The sequence below is a fragment of the Erpetoichthys calabaricus genome, chromosome 8 (assembly GCF_900747795.2).
Source record: "Erpetoichthys calabaricus chromosome 8, fErpCal1.3, whole genome shotgun sequence".
NCBI classification, from domain to species: domain Eukaryota; kingdom Metazoa; phylum Chordata; class Cladistia; order Polypteriformes; family Polypteridae; genus Erpetoichthys; species Erpetoichthys calabaricus.
This window is the reverse complement of record NC_041401.2, coordinates 122,563,202-122,583,999: the sequence shown is the minus strand read 5'-3', so window position 1 is coordinate 122,583,999 and position 20,798 is coordinate 122,563,202. Positions and strand designations below refer to the sequence as shown.

General features: G+C 43.1%; 1 protein-coding gene across 1 annotated transcript in view; it reads right to left on the bottom strand.

Moving 5' to 3' along the window:
* Positions 1-20,798, bottom strand: part of pax7a (paired box 7a) — an 84,748-nt gene that overhangs the window by 30,872 nt on the left and 33,078 nt on the right. The window contains 3 exon segments of the mRNA XM_051930401.1: positions 85-250; positions 13,931-14,029; positions 14,031-14,131. Coding sequence (XP_051786361.1) covers positions 85-250; positions 13,931-14,029; positions 14,031-14,131 — 366 coding nt within the window.

Sequence of the window (20,798 nt, the reverse complement as noted above, 5' to 3'; positions counted from 1 at the left end):
AAATCCTTGTAAGACCCTAGTAACTAGGCAGTAATTTATTTGGTCATGGGACGTTCTTAAATTATGCATGACATGTTCTCCTACCTTGAGAAATTGCAGTTGTGGGGTAGCTGGACTCTGGGAGCTGGTATGTTGGCAGACTTGGCATTCCAGTGGGTGGGAAGCCACCAGGTAAGAGGTGATTGAAAGCTGCCAGCTGATTGGCTCCAGCTTGCTTGCGCCACCTGGCCCTCCGATTACTGAACCACACCTGCAACAAAATGAGAGTTGCTCTTTGAGAAGGAGAGGTGTAAAGCAGGGATTCCATATTCAGGCAAACAGGTGAGGGACATCAATGTACAGATTCAGGTTTATTAACATTTCTTACCAAAACCAAGGCTCAACTCTTGACCAAAAAAAAGTGCTTTCAAAAAAGCCTTTGTGCAACTGCTATCGAAACTGCCGTCTGTGATCAGTCCCTGACAGCTCACACTTGCTGCCTATACAAAAAAAAAAGACTTAATCCCTCCCAAACAGTTCCACTTCACACAGTGGCCAAGCAGTGTTGTTTTTCTTAAGAGTCTGGAGCCCTGATCTGTGTAAACAGCGTCCTTTAAGCTCCTTGCAAAAGGGAAAGTCATTAAGAGGTCACTGATAGCAAGCCATTGCTCGTTTTCACTCTAGTATGCCTACAAAGAGCCTCAAGGGACACCGGCACTGACGGCACATGTTTAAAGGTGTGTGAATGTGGGGGGTGTGGCCCAGGCTGAGGGGACTTCATAGAAATGCACAGCAATACGGATGAGCTACTCAGAGTTCCTTCATTGTCCAAAGAACTCTAAACAGTATTGGAGTACAACAGACTGGAGGAGGTGACCCTTCCAGTCATTTTCTAAACTTGCTCTTTAGAGTGCAGATTTATTAGAAGGCAAACTAAGCAGAGGTATTGATGAGGTCCCAGTCCATTGTTAGTTAGCCTTAGACTCACATCCACCAACACTGGAAACAAGATGCGTCAGAGATGCTGAGGAATAACCAGAAATCTCATGTGGACACACGGAGAATGTGCAGACGTCACTGAACAAGCAACAGGGTCAGATTCTGTTACCCAGCATGCTGCACGTCACTTTCACTGATATGTAAAACACCTTCGGATGGTGTCTTCTTTGAGTGGAGCTGTGTAATATAAAGAGTGACAGTTGTTTGCATGAGTGTAGGACAAACATTTTGAAATCTCAACAGAACCTCAAAGGTTACCTGCATATCACAGATGTAAAATATATGCTCACTTTTAACTGTATTTTAACTGACTAGAGAAGCAGTCCACTTGAGACTGCTCTATGCCTAAAGTCCCAAAGTCTCTAATGGGGTATGTTTCCCCATTGTTATTTTTAAAGTGTTCATAGTATACTGTATTTCACCATGCTGTTTCTGATTGTTCCATTTTCCTACACAGAAAGTGTCCCACTATACAGATCTTGCAATGGACTAAATCATGCCTGGTCAACAAAGCTTTTACTCCTAGTAGATTGATGGTCTGGAACACGAGGAAGATTTTTGTATGGCTCTTCTAAAAAATGGGCACAAAGGTTGAAGCAGTCGTGTTCTCTGTTTTGTGTAAGCAGTTGGGGTCGGTGCAGTGCATTTCATTCTTAAACAGTTTCTCAGTCCCAGTCCTGTGCATTTGCTTTGAATACGTGTTTGTGGTAAAGGAATACTACAGTCAAAAATAATATTTTATCTAAATTATATTTACTCTATGCGCTTTATAGTGACGACCCAGAAAAAAAATTTGTCTCATGTTTTCATGCAGAATGAGAGAAAATTGTTTTATCTTATAGTGGAACATAACAGTCACTAAACAACGTGAAAAATGTCCATGGGAAAAAGAAAAAAAAATTCTCATGTTACTCGTGTTACGTAATCCATATGTCTGTTACCCAGTCAAATGGTGAAAACATGCAAAAAGTAGGCTTTTTGGCAAAAAAATATATAGATTTAATTCTGGAAAAAGTTACATGCTTTGTGTTCTGTCAGCAAACTGGCAGATAAATATTTTGAGCAAAAACTGGGAGATGCATGTAAAAATATAAAAACAAGAAAAACAAAACTGAACCCCAATACAAGAGACAATAATCATGGTCAAGAGAGCAAGACGTTCAAAACCAAAAATACACACGAGAAAAAAAAGCACAAAGATAAACTTTGAATTCTTCGCAGAGTTGGAATCCACAGATCTGATAAGCATTTGCACTCGATTGCACTCGGGACCGGACCTAAGAGGCCACGACCCCAGCAACACTGGAAGTGGCCCTAATGACAGGAATAGCAATAAAAATGCATGACACTTTGTAAACAATACATCAATTACCACGATTGTGTGCTTTTGAATTGACGACAGGGCTTTTGACCAATGAATGAATGGGGGAGGCAGTTCTTCAGTTCAGTTTGTGAATGTGCGCATTCCTTCTATGTTCATGAGATTGTTTTCATGAAGTAGTTTGTTTCAAAATATTTTGGTAAAAATGCATTTTTGAAATGTTGTGAGCAAATGATCAGATGACTTTGCATGTGAAACAAGTAACGTGAGATTTTTTTTAATATCGTTTGTCGTTTGTCGTTGTTCTGTGTTGGCCACCTACCGTAACCATTGAATCATAACATATCTCATACCTGCTTTCTGCATGAAAAGATAAGATTAATTTTTTTTCTCCATCGTCACTATAAAGCACATGGGGTAAGTAACATTTAAACCAAATATCGTTTTGGGGTGGAGTATCCCTTTACATTTTTAAGATGGCCAGTTCCTTCCTTTCTTCTTTACCACAGTGTTTTTCTTTACTGTTGAAATCTGGTTTAAATTTAATAAATTCACACTTATCTGTTTAAATGTCAATACTTAAGAGCTTTAAAAACCTAATTTAAAAGTCTATAGGGATATGTATACATTTATATATTTTCATTTACCTATTTCATAATGTTTTATCTGAAACATATTACGTCTGTAAATGGAATTATACTTTAAAAGAATGTATTGAATTTTACCAAATAATGGTTTTCTTCGTGGCCTTTAATGTGTAAGTCTACTTATTCTTCATCATGTAAACGTTGGTTTTATTTTAATTTTATTGTGTGTCAAAATCTTGGGCCTTAAATGCTTCTGTTAACAGTTACGTGGCCTACAGAGAAGCACTCCTTGTTAGTTACACCTGTGTGTCTGTATCACATAAATGAAATATATCCATATATAAGAGCTGTGGCGGGGGGCTAGATCCCATTATGGCAGCACTGGGAATATGATATGAACCAGTCCATCACTTGGCACACTTACAGGAATAATGAAGAAAAAGTCGTGCAGACACACTGAGAACAGGACAATGCTGGGTTTTCAAACTTAATCTCCTTGAGCTGTGAGACACTGTACTGCCATAGTGTTAAACACATATTGGAAAAAAATATAAACGGATCAAATGAGGTCAAATACATCATTCTGGTCTGTGGTGGGTTTGCGCCCTGCCCGGGGTTTGTTCCTGTCTTGTGTCCTGGGATTGGCTCCAGCAGACCCCCGTGACCCTGTGTTAGGATATAGCGGGTTGGATAATGACTGACTGACATCATTCTGGTGTATAACAGTACTTGTCTTCTTTAAAAACAAATCTACAGACTGATATTCCTAACTTTAGAGAGTATGTGCAGTGTGATTAAAATAAATAATTGAATGCAGAAGCCTTCATATGATTACAAAACTAGTTAACATAAAATAACGCATCTGCCCTATCCTACACTATCCTAAAACAATTCCATAAAGCAGCAGATTTGCTGTTTGCTCCAGTGTGCCGGCTCAACATAAGTGCGCTGCTTAGGAAATATGTCTTGTGGAAAGCAATGCAAAATATCATCCTTTGCATCTCATTTACTGCTGAAGAGTTCAGTTGTATTTATTGAGGTACAAAGACCTGGAAGGCCAACTGCTCCAATCCTTTCTTGTCATGTTGGCAAAAGAGCCTTCACTTGTAGCTGATGAGATGCTCTTTTTTAAAAAGTTGTGTGTTTTATTTGCTTTTGCTTTAGGTGTGCGGTTTTCATGGGTGAGTCTTAATATAAGGTGTGCATCGATGGTACATAATGGGAACTCATGGCTGAAGATAGACTTTAAGACATCAGAGCTCTTCAAACAAATCTCCCAGATCATCACTTGTTTACATTCTGCAGTCACTCTCTTCCAAACAGACGGTAGGTTGTACAGCTAAGAAAAGTGTTGGCAATGGGATCTCACTCTGTGCACAGAGCAATTGTGAATCTGTAGATACCTGGGATGTGGCTGCCCATATTGTTGGAGTGTATAGGTTTTGTTGGGTTATCTAACAGCAAACTTCCACCTTGGTCCTTTGTGCATTGTTAGGCCAGCACACTTGCTCTCTCATTTTAAGAACAAATATGTGTCTTTTGGGATGCTGACTACATGAGCTTCCCACTTCTTTACAAAAGCTTTTCCATTTGGTGTTGGGTACCTCTGTTGCCTATTCCTTACCATAAGACACACTTAACAATACAGAGAAAACTCTCTGTAGGCCATGAGTGGATTAAAGAAGCAGAAGGCTCCGCTTGGAAGCTTATCAGAGACTCTTAATTCAGGAGGCTCCCTCATTCATCAGCTTTAAACTGAGGAAGGATTTGCAAGAGTAGAGGATAGCAGTGGCTCAATGCCCTCTGTGAAACCGTCATTGGGAGAGCCACCAGGACAATACTCTGGAACAGCAAATCTGCTCATGTTGACCGTAGCATGTGAAATCATCAAAGCTAACCAGTCGAACCTGAGACTTGGCTGCCAATTTCTCATTGCTTCCCTTCTATTTTGCTATCAGTCATGGAGTCCTATTATTTATTTTCCTCAGTTTGATGACACCATCTATATGTCTTCCTAGGATTACTGCTGCCATGACATTCGACGGGGGGAGTTGGGGGGGGGGGGGGGTGAGGTCGGGCGGCAGACAGGGCAATAAGCACTAAAATCTGGATAACGTGATTGAATTTCACAGCAAAAAAAGTTGAACATAAGAGAGACATAAAAAGACTCCCAACATCAATCTCTCAGTCACTTCTCAGCATGCAGACTGGCTGCATTGGCTAAGAGCAAGAGCAGCTTCAAAAATTGAGATGAAGGAACAAGCCTGCACACCAGGTATCCATCTTATGGAAGCAGTGATCTCAGTTCTCCAAGCCTAACCAAGTGATGTATATTTAGAAACTTCCACACAAACATCTTTTATTTTTCAAAATGTCGTTCTATAGAGAACACAACGCCAAGATGTTTTTATAACATAACTTGAAGGCAGGCAGTGTGCAGACTTGGCACTGAAAATAAAACCACAAGGACACTGGTTCAATTTTAATCTCTATCTGCATGTGTGACCCAGCTCAAGTCTTTTAATCTGATGTTGCTTTAATGATCGAAAAATGTATGTTAACAATTCTAAAGTATTCTGATCCTGTAAGTCACCTGGGTGAAGGTGCCAGCTAACCTTTCGCCTCCCGTTTCAAGTCCATTGTCCAAGTCCATTAGAAATGCGTGTACCTTCTGAACTTGTGACAACCAACCTGGGACCAGATTTGATCCTCTGGTTTAAATCATCAATCATAAATTAACAGTCCCAGTGGCAGGTGCTGTGGAGGAAGCATATGAGCAGAAGAGTTTGCGCTATGCCAACCTAGCATCTGAAACAGAGGAGTGAGGTTGGAATGTAAAGGTGTATCTGGTTGAGGTTGGTTGCTGGGGATTTGTAGCCAATTCCACCATAAGGCTCCTAAGCCAAGCAGCAATCAGAAGGCAGGCCCAGAGTAAGGCGATTCAAGCACTTGGCAATGCCGCTGAAAGGAGCATTCATTGGATGTGCCTGAAGATGAAGACGCTTTCTGGGCTATCAAGTCACCAGTTTGGATGTTACCATAAAACACACACACTTGATCCAATCAGCTTGGGTGGGCCTGCCTCAGCTGAGGGTGTCTTGTGATAACAACAGCAACAATTTATTTGTTGTTGTTGTTGTCGTGTGATATAAAGCCAAAACACCCAGAGACCTTCATGCACACAATTGATAATGTGTTGTAAATGTAACAACATCACCTAATGGCCAGCTCTGATGATAACTACCATTTTGCTCAGACAGAGATTGTAATATCCAGTCCTACTAAGTAATCTGTAAAGTGTCTTTCTTTGGGGAACACCACAGCAAAATGATTTTATAACATCAACCACCGGGTTGCTGGTTCAGTTTCTTCTTCTGTCTGCAGGTATGTGACCCAACTCAAGTCACTTAATCTGATGCTACTTTAGTTGTAGAAAAATGCATGTAAATGACTCTAATGTATTCTGATCCTCTACGTTGCCGTGGGTAAAGGTGTCAGCTAAATATATAACAGCATTTGTAATAAACTCAAGTGCAGGTCCTCAAGATGAGTTGCTCAGGGTCAAGCGCTGAGTGAGAAGTGGGGATGGCTCTTCCAGATGTATTGTTTAAAGGTCTAGGCCACACCAGAGGCGTCCTCCTCCTTCAGATTCTCTCAGCGCTTGCCTCCAGGCCCCAGAAGAGCAGGAGTTCTGTGCCACTGTGCACTCTCTTGTGTCAGCCTGCTCAGCTGCAACTGCCGACTTGGCACTATGCTAATTAAAGTTGCTTTAAGTGAGAATCGGCAAGTATTGGGGAGGATTAGCTTGATAAGTATCGGCAAGAAAGAGATTGAAAGGGTTTCATTTATTTCTCATAATAAGAGTCACTGTTACAACAGCAGCACTGACGCACGGCAACTATTTCTTGTCTTCAATCTACATAAAATCCTATTTGTTCTCTTATAACAAAAAAGGATGACTCCCAGGAACAAAGCTCTTCAAAGTACTGGGTGGGCTTGGCGCGCTTCTGAAAAAGCCAGCGCAAAGCTGAAAGAAGATGCTGTGCCTTGGCTTGGCACAGTGCTCAGTGGCTATGAGAAGGCAGAAACCCTGATGCAGGGAAAGTAGGTTGGCATGTGTGGCTGGTGACCACTTTACCTCTGTGGTCATTCCCAATGGGCAGGCTAGGCTCATTTCCACAAGACCTGTAGCCGTGACCCGTCTTATGAGAAGCAGAATTGGGATGGGTAAGGCCCACTGCTCTGATCTTCCCCTGCGCAGCGCATGGCTTCCATTCGCTCGCTCAGATACGTGCTTTCAGCGGGATGTCTAATAACATACTTAATGGTGTTCAGTGAGTCTGCTTTGTGAGCAGAAGAGGTTTTATTATCCACAGGGAGGTATTAAAGCTGTCACAAAGCCTCTGTTTTAAACATCTTGAATTTTTACAAATGTCTAAGAGCAAATACATGAAGAAACAGGGAAATTCTTCCTTTTTGTGTAGCTTGCACCGGGAAGCTGTTGAAAGCCAATGATACTCAAATAGCTTCAAGCCCTAAAGAAAAACTTCTTGCCAAATTGATTTGTACGCTTCATAAAAGGCAACGCTTATTAGATTCTGCTAAATATAATAGTAACATGTAAAATGTTTATTGGTAATGAAATATAATCAACGTAAGAGACTGCAGAGCAGTGAGCTGCGTTCAAAGGAGATAAAGTTTCCAAATGCTGGTGAGCATCCTTAAGCCTCCACTGCTACCAAACTGAGAGAAGGATGATGCTGATTCTTGGCTGCCACCAGCAAAGCAGGAAGCCCTACCATCTTCTGACTTTGTAAAGGGGTATCAAATGTGGGAACTGCCTTAGTTCATGTGAAAAAGATACATTTCGCAGGTTATTGCTGCTACCCCAACACAGTGGGAACCTTAGTTTGAATTCTGACCCAACTCAGGCTTTGTGGAGTTGTTGGTTTTTGTCTGGGCACTGCAGATTCCTCTATAAGTGTGATGAGACCAGAGAGAGTTTGTTTGTATTTTCCTTCCAATTGATTGTCCTCCTATCTCTTGTGCATCTAGGATATATGTAAGGTCCCTTTAACCCCCTCTAATAATAATCAACTTCAGAAACCGAATGAATTTCCTAATGCATCCAAAGTTTGAAATTTTTACTGCAACACTACCTCAATCAATTGGAAAAACTTTCCTAGGGCACATTTCACATTTCCACATAAATCATTTCTGAACACTCCATCAGTTTCAATAGTCTTACCCAAGCAGCCCAGCTCTTGTCAAAGTAGTGATGAAACTGAACTTAAATCAGTGCCATAGCAGTAATTTCAAAACCCCACCCTTGTAAGACAACCTTTAATTGGGGGTGCCAAACCAGTGCCCATCAGCCAGCTTTTAAAAAGCGTGAACTGACAATTGATCAGTAATTTTAAAACTGGGGAAGGAGAGAAAGTGTGAGAATGATGGAAGGTAAAAAGGTGTCTTTGAACCTTCCAGAGAAGCAGGTGTCCACTAGGGGGAGCTCACAGGTGGCAGTGTGTTGTCGGAGGTTGAATGTTTTCCCACATTTTATTTAAACCATTCCCAATTTAAAGCGGACTTGGACAGCTTACTTTTGGTGTCTACTTCAGCATACTGTTATCCACCGAATTTTATCACTTATTTGAAACTGCATGCGTTTGATGTGTAATGGAAAAGGTCAGTTTGGATGAATGGATGGTTTTGAACTTTCAGGTTGTCATAGACTTCTGGATCTGGAAAGCATCTGACACTGCAGAGCCTATCAAATGTAGACTTTCAAGGGTATTAGTGGGGGGTTAAACTATATGGAGTTGAGTAAGCATTAAAAATAACAAGCAGACCACAGCAGTAGGCTGACAAGCAGGGCAGATGATCTTTTCTGCATATTCTATAAACACCAATACTCCTCAAGAGCAGTTATGTCATGAACAGGCATACGTAGGCTATTTGTATATACTTGATCTATTCTTATGCAAGTTGAATTTAAAAGCCTTCAGCAGATTTTGTGCTTAGAAAATCAGTTGCCAAAGCAAACTGTAGTGCCATGTTGTAAAATCCTCCTTAATTTCATGTGTCCAGGAAGCCTCCCAACAAAACAAAATGAATAAAAGAAAAATGCTGGGCTGGTATGCTGCTTGGCGAGATGACCATCTGCCTTTCCGCTTTGGGGGAGGCTCGGTTTCACCCATGCTGCCAGTCAGCAGCTTATCTCCTTGCTGCAGCAGCACCAAGTCTCCGAGTTGAGGAAATGGGCTATGGGCTTCAACCCTGTCAACATTGGCTAGTCAAAAGGACTCAAAGCCGCTGGGGTCCAAGCCACCATCTTGATGCCACTTGTGTGATTCGCTTCCTGATGTTTATGTGTAAACTCCCTTTAAAGACATAGGCAGCTGTGCCCACTAGACAGAGATGTTGACATCACCATACACTGCCAACAGAGAGACTCCAAGAGCCAGCTGCACTCCATAAAAGGAGTTGTTTAAGGAAAGTTGACCTTTTTGGAAAATTAAGTTTGAGACGACCTTTTGTGAATTTCAAAGCTGCTCTGAATTAGATTAGAAAGAAAATTTCATTAGCAGATTATATTCATGACTTAAATACTCCTGCTTTTCACATGACATCTTTTCTTAAATGAGACCACAACAAGCTCATACCTCTACCATCCCCTAAATCCTTGTTACAGAGTGTGATGGCTGCCAAGCTAACCAGAAACCCTGCTAGTGCCAGTGCACCCTGTGGCACCAGATGATGAAAATGCCTAAAGCTTCTCATCCTAACATTAGAAATAGGAGTCAAAACATTACTCCTCACTGGCAGTAATTTCATATGGTGTTGTTTCACTGGAGATTGAAACAAAACACTGCTGAGTTGGCTGGGAAGCATGCAGGGCATTGTAATTTAGGCTGGGCTGGCCTGGTTTGAGCAGTGTAAGACAGCTGGTGGCAGGTCAGGTCAGAGCCCCAGTATTTGAATTCAGTATTTCACTGTTGGTTCAGTCACAAAACCTGAAAGTCACCACTAACAGTGAAAAACAGCCATCTACCCAAGTTAATTCTGTTCAGTTCAGTAGTGACTTGTCCTCTGCTTAGTCAATTTTAAAAATGTTAGATCAGACCTTGATTTGCAGTGTGTTTCATCAAATCAGGTCATGAAAGAGTACAGAGTAATGGGGATTGTGGAAGAGAGGTGAAAAAGAGAGTGCAGGCAGGGTGGAATGGGTGGAGAAGAGTGTAAAAGTGATTTGTGAGACGGATATCAGCAAGAGTGAAAGGGAAGGTCTACAGGATGGTAGTGAGACCAACTATGTTATATGGGTTGGAGACAGTGGCACTGACCAGAAAGCAGGAGACAGAGCTGGAGGTAGCAGAGTTAAAGATGCTAAGATTTGCATTGGGTGTGACGAGGATGGATAGGATTAGAAATGAGTACATTAGAGGGTCATCTCACATTGGATGGTTGGGAGACAAAGTCAGAGAGGCGAGATTACGCTGGTTTGGAAATGTACACAGGAGAGATACTAAGGATAGAGCTGCCAGGCAAGAGAAAAAGAGGAAGGCCTAAGCGAAGGTTTATGGATGTGGTGAGAGAGGACATGCAGGTGATGGGTATAACAGAACAAGATGCAGAAGACAGAAAGGTATGGAAGAAGATGATCTGCTGTGGTGACCCCTAATCGGAGCAGCCAAAAGAAGAAGAAGAAGGTCATGAAAGAGTACAGTCTTCTAATGGGATCCATCTGCATTTGTTGAAGAACAGAACGATTAATATTTCTAATTAAGCTACAAATTCTCAGTCCTCTGGAAGAATACATCTAAATTGGTTAAAGACAACCCCGCTCCTCTACCTAGATAGTTCTAAATGGGGTGAAGAAGACCTTTTCCTTCTGTGGGATATGTACCCAGTACTCTAGAAGATCTGGTCTTCCAGTAGGATAAGCCTAGCTGGGTTATTACAGTGGGACAAGCCTAAATGTTCTGATGAAGGCCTTGTCCTCCAGGAAAATCCACCAACTAGAGTGCAGACCTTGTTTTGTAATAGTGGGTGGAAGCCCCAGTCAGCTAAATGTCAAGAAGAAGTCCTCTAGGCAAATACATCAAGACCTTGTCTTATGGTAGGACACTTAAGTGGGTTAAAGGGCTTTAGCCAGCCACTCAATGGGTTAAGTTAAAGGTTTCACTCACCTGCTGCCTTAACCTGTAAGCCTTGAGCCATCTCACAGTGGGGCTGCTTATAAATACTGTCATTAATTAATGACTTTGACAATGATCTGTTTAAAGACATTAAGATCGTAATGTGAAACAAGTGACTCTGTGGGTCGGGATATCTTCACACAAGCATATCTGCAGGTGGTGGGGATGGGGTGGGCTTCTCCACTTTTACAAGCCCCTGATTGATTAATGTTTGTGCTCCCAGGAGAGGGTGAGGGATCCTCTCTGATATGCAGAAAATTTTACAAGCAGCGGCGGGCTTTGAAAGTGGTGGGAAGCGGAAGGTCCCTGCCAGGAGTTGAAATGAGAAATCCAGCAGGAATGCAGGAACTTTTTTTTTTTCAGCAACAGCTGTTGCTATAACTCTACTGTATTCTCACTGACTGTTTCCATCAACCACTCATAGCCTAGCAGAAATGGCATTTTCTTCTCATTAGGTAAAGTCAATCAACAGTGACTTCCTCTTTCAAATGCAAACAAAGATGTGAGTCCAGCGGGGCAATGCTGTGGTGACAAGGAATCAGACTTAGAGGGAGACCCACATTATCCTGCCATACCAGCATTTATTCCCACTTGACCCAGCAGCCCTTCTTCTACTCTGTAGTCTGCGTGTGCTGCACCTTTCCTGGATTCAGGCTGATCATACACACTAAACATCTCATCCTCTCCTTCATCTCACGTTTGCCGGCCAACTCAGCTTTGGGCCTCCACAGCTCTGCCAGGCTGCAGGAATGTTGACAAGTATTGCATACACACACACACGCACACACACACACATGCTATGTGGACGCCTTAGTCCCGCTGGGAGCGCTTTACACAGGAGTTCTGTTAACACACTTGATCCCCTGGACGTCCACTCACATTTCTGACCTCTGACAGTTCGCTCACATTCACAACCACAAACATTTTCCCACAGTGAGCATTAATCCTTGAAAGCACTGGCTCCTCCATCTCTTTTGCTGTACTTTACATCTTCCCCCGAAACCGGAGAGACAACGAGGCAGCCGCAAAGATTCTGGGCTGTTCTCAGGGGAGACCATCCAACTGACATAAAACGGCAGGCATTTCAAACGTGAAGAAGCCCTCAGATTACGGTTAGAGAGAAGGATACTGACGGGTGCAAGTAGGGAAATTAAGAGTGTCAGTTTGTATCTGCCTGTAGTCCCAGACTTTGCCGCAGTTAACTCTACAATCTGCCCACAGACAGAATTTAGCAGACTATTCTTCTCTAGCATAGTAAAGCAAACTACCCAATGTTATGTTGTGCCTTACATTAGTGAACATCCCACCCCTTGATAGTCTACATCTACAGAACTGTAGTACAATTATTGGTTATATGTATATATTTTATTTTTTATGTGACTTGCTAAGGGTCACATTGAGCTGTAAAGAGGGAAAGAATTGTCTGTCTTGTGGTCCGGAGTACAGTGTCTTAGATGCAAGGCTACAATGCTTTCCAATGCATATATAGTATAGAATGTGTGTGCATGCGTCATTATATAGCATTTGATCCCATCCCAGGGAGGTTTTCATTGACATAGTACAATTATTTTACAATGCACTATATACTTTTCATTTTTTTTTTTTCATTTACAGCACAAGGAAGTTAAGCGACATGATCACGGGCCGCAAAGTGATGCAGAGGAAGGAATTGAACAGGCAGACTTTTAGCTTTAATGTTGAGCTCCTTAGCTATTAGGCTGCACTGCCCACCAAACACAGACAACCCTTTCAGAGTACTGAATGGTCCACTACACTTCATTTGGAACATCATGTCTCCATGAAAAAAGGAACATATCATAAGCATTCTACTGCCAGACACACTGGAGGATTGTGCTTGGTGGTTCCATATTGCAGCTTTCTGGAAAGAGGTCAATATCAGACTGAGTAGGGCTGCTCAGAAGGTCATTATGTGGTGTGGCAGTGGGGTCTAGTGGTGAAGGCTTTGGACTTCAAACCCTGAGGTTGTGGGTTTAAATCTCGCTAGTGACACTGTGAGACTATGAGCAAGTCACTTGACCTGCTTGTGCTCCAACTGGAAAAACAAAAGAAATGCAACCAATTGTATGTGAAAATCACATTAGATAAAGGTGTCAGTCAGATAATATAACTTACTGGACAGATGATCAATACTAAGTCACACTAACACTTTGTAGCCATTAAGGAAGATACAAGAACTTATGGTTACTGGGTCATTATTAAAGACACGGTGTTCAACGAGCAATTACTGAAGATACTAGAACTTAATGGTCAGTAGATCTCTCCTAAAGACACTAACACTTTGTGGTCAATGAGCCATACAAAAGATACTAAAACTTACTGGTCAGTGGGTCTCTCCTAAAGACACTGTGGTCGTTGAGCAATTACAGAAGATAACAGAACTTACTGGTCAGTGGGTTTTTACCAGAAACACTGGAATTTGCTAGTATTTTGGTCACTATTAGAAATGCTAGAGCTTCTTGTTCTATGAAGTCACTAGAACTTACTGGGTAGTTTGATACTATCAGATCTACTAGCACTTACTGGTCTAACAGTCAAAATCAGTAACGCTAGAACTTGCTGGTTTGTGGGTTGCTATTAGATATCTCTATTGACCAGTGGGTCAGCATGATATACACTAGAACTTACTGGCTAGCGGGACATTATCAGAGATACCTGTGCTTATTGTTCAGTGAGGTCAATATCAGATACATTAGAATTTACTTGTTAGTTGTGCACCATTATGGGCACTAGGGTTGCTTAGTCACTAAAGGACTATGTGATGTTGTGATTATTAAAAAGAAGTGCATATAGACTAAGCTGTCGGCATGGTTTAATGGTCATCTAACCTGTACACGGGCTTCAGTAAGCTTGGTACGCTGGGCCAGCTCCTCACGTGTATAGATATCCGGGTAATGGGTCCTCTCAAAGGCTTTCTCCAGCTCCTCCCAACTGCTCTGCTGTGAAGGTAGTCCTGCTGCGCCGCTGCTTTCTTTTGAGGGGCAGGTCTGGTTCAGACTCAACGTCAGAGCTCTCATCCATGCGGTTACCTGGAGCCGAGAAACAGAATGAAAGGTTAGGGGGAGAGCTTGGAAACTGTAGCTATATTTAGGCTTATTGAGGGCAGCCATGTTAGCCTGTAATCACTGGTAATGGCTCTGAAGCACAGCCCCTGGGCTGGGACTAGGGCGCTGTACATGTGTGCAGTCCTGCATGATTTGAGGATGGCCAGTGCACAGCATGGCCTAATTGAACTCCACTTTTTTTTCAGAGAGCTGGCCCTCCACTGTGGAACAGGATGCTTCAAGCACTTCAGCTGTACACCTTTAAGATAAGAAAGAAAAGGAAAAAGAGAACAAAGCAAAACATTTTCATTGGCATGATTCCTCTTGCTGGCCGCCTGTGGTCATGCAAGACTCATCTGTGACATACACACCTCTCAACATGATTAAAGAAAGCCAATCAGCTTGCGTGCATGAATCACAAACCACACGAAAGGGGGGAGCAGTCCATGAAGGAGCGCTGAGAACAAGAAGCAGAAGAGCTTCTGAAACACTGCTCCTAGCTACTAGGACCCCCCACCCTCACCCCACTGTCCTAATGGAATATATGAAAAGTGCTGAGAAGACACAGAAAATACAAGCAAACCCCACAGGGCATTGACACAACTGGTGACTAGAGGGCAGCATACATGCAAGTGAACCTGCCAGGAGAGCAGTCTGCAGTCATGGCAATAGCATGCGCACTGGGAATCTGCCAGTGTGGAAGAGTGCGATTCATGCTCACCCAGCAGGGCAGCACGCCAATTCGTGAGCCTGTCAACTCATCTAAATGTTGAAGAGGGCAAATGCACACCAGTGAATCAGACCAAAAGGACAGCAGTGCATCAAGAAGTGCAGCACTGGAGGACCGCTGCTTGGGAGCCCAAGTCATTTCCATTTCTGTGCACAACGGCTTTCTTCCTCAGCTTATTGATCCTAAGACGGGCCTCATCTTTTTTTATTTTCAATTTCACTGGAGATTCTTTGATCCCTTCAAATCCTCACAATAGCACTGGAGGCCCCTGTGCTCCAGACGCAGTACTTAATGCAGGCCATGACTTTGGCTGAATTTAAGCGATTCCAAATTAGGGACGGCCTAAAACCGTCTCTCTTTATTTTTAATAGAGCTGCCTGTTCCCTGCTGTGCTTCACTGCCTGCTGGTCAGGGTGCTTGGAGGGGCCAAATAACCCAGAGCCTCTGGCCTCACATGTTTGATTTTCCACATTGGTTTTCTTCTTTCCTCCCTCGCTCTGATGAGATCCATCCCCACGTTGGGACTGGAGTTGAGCAAAGATCTCATGTTAAAGATATGCCATCTGTACCACTCAGGCTCCCATAGTGACAAGCAAGTCTTAGCCATCTCTTTATTCAGGCAACACAAACCAGGACTTGCTCACTAAAGTGGTTAAGGAAAGTCAGCTTGGACCGCATTTTTGGACAACACAGAAAATTGTCCAACCTTGGAATGTTAACTGCGGGTTTTGGATGGCTAAGGCAATGCAAAATAAGGGAGAATGAGAATAATCAGTGGCACATGGGTACAAATGAAAAAAACACATTCAAGAAGGGAGACAGACATTATGCACAAGCTTAACTCTACAAGTACACACACAATCCCATACACCCTGACAAGGCCACACTGGCTAACCATTTTGGCTCTTAATAACCAAGACGCCGGTTCAGTTGCCACCTCTGAATCTGTGTGACTGTATAAATCACTTAATCTACTTGTGGCACAACTGCAAGAGGAATAGAGAACACTTCTGCCGTAACTCTTTACCTGTAAGTTCTCATGGGGTGATATTCACTGTACATTTCACTGTACAGATGTGCTATACAATATAAGGGTGTTTTATATAAATAGAGGAAAGCTAAATTGTCTGTGCACTTTCCGCTGTGCATTTATTAACATGATCACATGCACACAGACATTCAACAGGTCAATGGCAGGTAGTGAAACCAAGCGCTTGGACTGTAATTCACAAACACTTCATGTTGATTCAGTCTTCACTTTTGAGGCACCGTGTGACTCAACAAATGACTTGGCATACTTGTACTCCAACTGTCAAGATATGTAAAAGTATAGTGCTGTACCTGCAAAGTGCACCTGGGGTGGTGTTTCTAACTATTACTATTATTATTATTATTATTCAGCTAAAACCTTTATCTAAGGTAGCATGCAATATTTGAGATACAATTGGTTCCATTTGATTTATTTTTCCAATTGAAGCAGAGGCAAGTGAGTGACTTGTTCAAGGTCACCCAGAGTCAGTAGCAGAATTTGAATCCGCAACTAGGGCTGGTGCCACCATTAAGGTGGATTAGGCAGACCATAAGGGGCCGAAAAACCCATCTGCCCGGGTTAGCTATCAAACAGTCAGTTGGTGTACTAATAAGCTTGACCTAGGACGCAAAATAACCGAGCACCGGCACTGCCCACAACCTTAGGAATTGAAGTCCAAAGTTTTAACCGCTACACCACACTGTGATTGAAAGGTGCTATACAAAATAAAGTCTGTTTGCTTCTATATACAAATGGAGATGTATACATAATCATACTCTCACAATGGAAAGTAGCGTGGCCTAATGGCTTCGCTTCTGGACACAAAACTACAAAGATGCAATTTCAGTCCAGCCCATAACTTGCTGCATCTGTACCCTAATTTAGAAATGCCGAAATAATCCTTCCATACAGCATCTGTGTCATTATAGAAGATGGCATTATGTAAAATAAAGGCTTTTTGGTTTGAACCTGTCACAACTCAGAACTGCTTTCACACGTGAGTGGACACTGGCCGGCAGTGTGACCTAGTGGCTAATATCGAGTTTTCCTTGAATCCCCAGTGTGACCCTGAACAAACTGCATGTACTGTTAAGAGTGCAGTCACTATAGAAATACACCATATTTATCTGTCATAGATGTAAGAATTCAGAAATGTAAGAGGATGCGCACAATCACATACACGTTTAAACAAATGGGCTTGATGGACTGAAAGGTCTCCTCTCAATTGTCAAATTTCTTATGTAATTGTGTTCTTATTTCACCTTCGTGTGCACTGCTGAACATGCACGCCAGCAGAACGCTGTGAATATCCCATGTACGAGGGCACATAAATGACAAGGAAACAGACGCTTTTGCAAACTATGTCATGTCCATAAGAATACATGCTTATACTCTCGTGAGAGGGAATAAATCATCATAGGCATGCGGCTTCACGTGCATACACTGAGGAGAAAAGTCTGATTTCCGGTGCAACTTGACCTGCCTGGAAAGTGTGGCGCTCCCAGCAGGTGCAGGGAGGGGTCAGGCTCAAACTCTGGGGCGGGACGCAGGTGAGGGTCGGCCTTTGCTTTTGTCACAGAAGCAGTCTACTGTGAACAAATGCGTAAATTAACGTCCAGAAGTCAAGTGGGCCTGCAGCATTCTTCGGTAATGATAAAGGAGGAGAGGAGAGAGAGAGGGAGAGAGGGGCAGGGCCAGGCCAAGAGCTTGTACAGGGCTGTCTGGCTGCTTGGTGGGCCACAGGTGAGGTGCCGGCATGTTCTGAGTCAACCCAAAATGGAAAAAGGTGGGGGAGGGAGAAAAGATGCAGGCACAGAATGACCAAAAGCCTGCCTGTCGGGCCGCGCGCACCTGCGCGCACGCAAATAATGCAGGCAACCGAGCGGCCGACGGGCCTAGCTTACCCTGAAGTTTAATTAAGCAAGGAATTATGGGATTAGGTGCTCTGTCATTAGGAGCCACTCAGGGAGTCATCTTCCGGACGTCCTTTTGTCTTGGAAAGTGAACACTAGAGAATTCCGAGTGGATTAGAGCTCTGCTGCCGGACATGAAGACGCATTAATGAAATACATTTTTTAAGGATTGCTTTTGAAGGCGATACTCCCCCCAGTTGAACACACTGGGATATTTATAGTGCGCTGTTAGTTTTATGGCTAAGCAGAGACAAATGCTGGTGCTAACATGGCATGACAACACTTGAGGAGCACACCGGGGCCCGCACGCCGCTCTCCAAAGGCACCCGGCAATCCATCGCCGAGCTAAAGCTTTCATTTAAGAGACGCTGTGGAATTTATTTGTTCTCGAATTGATGTTGTTGGATTTAAGAAAAGAAAAAAAAATAAATAAACGGGAGAAAGAAATCTCCTCAGTGCGCATTCCTGGTTTATGCCAGTTATATTTGTCAACTCAGATGGGCTTATAGTAAGATTCACTAAGCCAGAGACTATTTATTTTCTGAACATTTGCTGCCACTTGCTCACACTCCCCCCCCCCCCCCCCCCCCCCCCCCCCCCCCCCATCATTCCCCTTCTCTGTTTTGTAGTCTTCCGTTCATAGATTTAATAAAATAAATAATAATAATAAGCAGCTTGAAGTTGGCAGTACCAATGTTGCAAGCCAGTCGGCAACACAGCCCCCCAGAACCTCCTACCAGGTGTCACACGCTGCTTCCACATTCAGCACTGGAGTGACACAGGCCACCTTTTCAAAGAGAGAGAGCTGGAACAGATGGTATCCAGAGGAGACTTTACCATTCGGTGCTCCAGGTTCACATTAAAATTGCCAAGACTACAGGTGCTTTATCTTTGTGTTGGAACATCTTCATGCCACAAGCATCATGATCACTGAACCAACCTTGCGGCAGGTGGCTGCTTTTGGAGATGCCACAGGCTGCCTATTCTGACCAACCCTCTTAGTTATCAGGCGCTCAGCAGATTTTTCTTTAATAAATAGGTTCACCTCTTAGGTGGACATGGATCAGAAGCTGGTGGCACATTGTTCATGAGAATGTTTATATTACCAGTGATCATTTGATGGAGAGCCAAGGAGTCTGTGGGGTACTGATGTACCAGAGGTCAAAGACACCCGCACCCATACTTCAGAAGACATTGGAGAATTTGGGTTGTGAGAAGAAGGCAATTAATGCCAGTTCAGTCCAGATGGCAGCCTGGGACACATTCACTTCACTAACAGCTTGGAAGGTTAAATGTACCCGGCTGCATCTAACTGAGTTCCAAGGCCACTCTAGCATTCACAAGCCATCCTTTAGGTGACTTGCCTAGTCTCTGACACATTCCAGTGCCTTCCTGTTCAAGCTCTTTTTGCTCTCTGTGTTTCCTTGCGCCCCAATAAGATGTCAAAAAAAGCAGGCCTTCAGACAGTGTTTAAAAGGGAAAAGGATTCCCAGGAGCACTTGAGGAACATGAAAGCTAACATGCGGCGCACTGATGTTTTCAAATGGAGGATTCAGAATGCTCAGATGAACACAGCTAATCCACAGAGAACTGTATCAGTAATCCTTAATAATTTAAAATCAGTTCTGAGGGCCGTAAGCAGACAAAGGGCTCCATTCAAGGGTGACCTGCTTAGCACATTTTAGAAACTGAGACCCTGACATCACAGCAGGAGGTACGAGAAACCCACTTTCACACGGTCACCAGTCAGGCTCCAGCTCCAAAAGGCAGACCAAGGCTGTAACCATGAGGTAACTCTATAATCATGCAAGTTTATATAGCGCCTTTCCATAGTGAGTACTAGGCCAATGTACCTTAACAAGTAGACAGCCATATTTTACCAAATTATACAATCAGAGCAGTGTCTTGTTCAAGGTCACAGAGGCAGACTATTGGTGGGGAGTTCACGGCATAGTGTCCAACATTGTAGCAATCTAGAACATTCTGCATAGGTCATGATGAAGCACAAGTATGATAAGGGACTGCTTTTGGGATAACAGAGTGGTTATTAAACTTGCAACCCTGAAACCTTGAGATTTACGTTCCAGCGTCTTACCGACTACGCCACACTACCTGCTGATGCATGTTTGGCAGAGTCTGTGATCATGGGTATACAGTATTTGTGACTCTGTCTACTTGCGTGTTCAACAAAAAAGCTTTATTTTAAATAGCACCTTTCTGTGCTGAAGATGACCACAAGGCAATTTTGAAGTACAATTCTTATACATATTTCTATAGATTGAATCCAAGTACGCTTGTATGGTTCACAGCTCAGTGTGAATGATGGATGGAGTGAGCACAGGCAAGTGAAGTGACTTGATCAGGGTTGCAGAAAGGCATAGAGGTTTGGCTCTGAGTCTGCCACCTTAAAACAGTCAAATGTCTAAGTCATTGGTCCACTCTTACTCTTACTTACAAGGTTGAGTGTGTGAGTGCTTCTTGGTTTAACTTACATCCAGCCATTTTCAAACTTGCTTAATCCAAGACAAGTTTGCTAGAGGGGCCTGACCTAGGAGGTGTGTTAGGTATCAACCCTGGTCAGGGTGCCAGGCCTTTGCAAGGCAGTTCTGGAGCTGTGAGAGAGCAGTGCTAAACAATGTGGACCATGGCACCCATGTAACTACAACCAACTAGTGCCTAGTCTGGTGAACACCACGGCACAATAAATACAATGAGATAATGCAACCATTTAATTTCTTTAGAGTTGGAGTACAGGTAAGGCAGGTACTTATTTACTCAGAAGTGGGAATTGAACCTGAACTTTTGAACTTTATAGTTCATTGCCTTAGTTACTATGTCATCCTGCCTAGGAAAGGAGAGGAGAGATGGTTGGGTGAAGGGGTGAAAAAGGGAGACTGAGCAAAGGCAAAGGCAATGACTTCTTCAAGCTCACCTGGCTCTCCAGTGGTACACTCTGAGTTGATGTTTAGTCTAAAACAC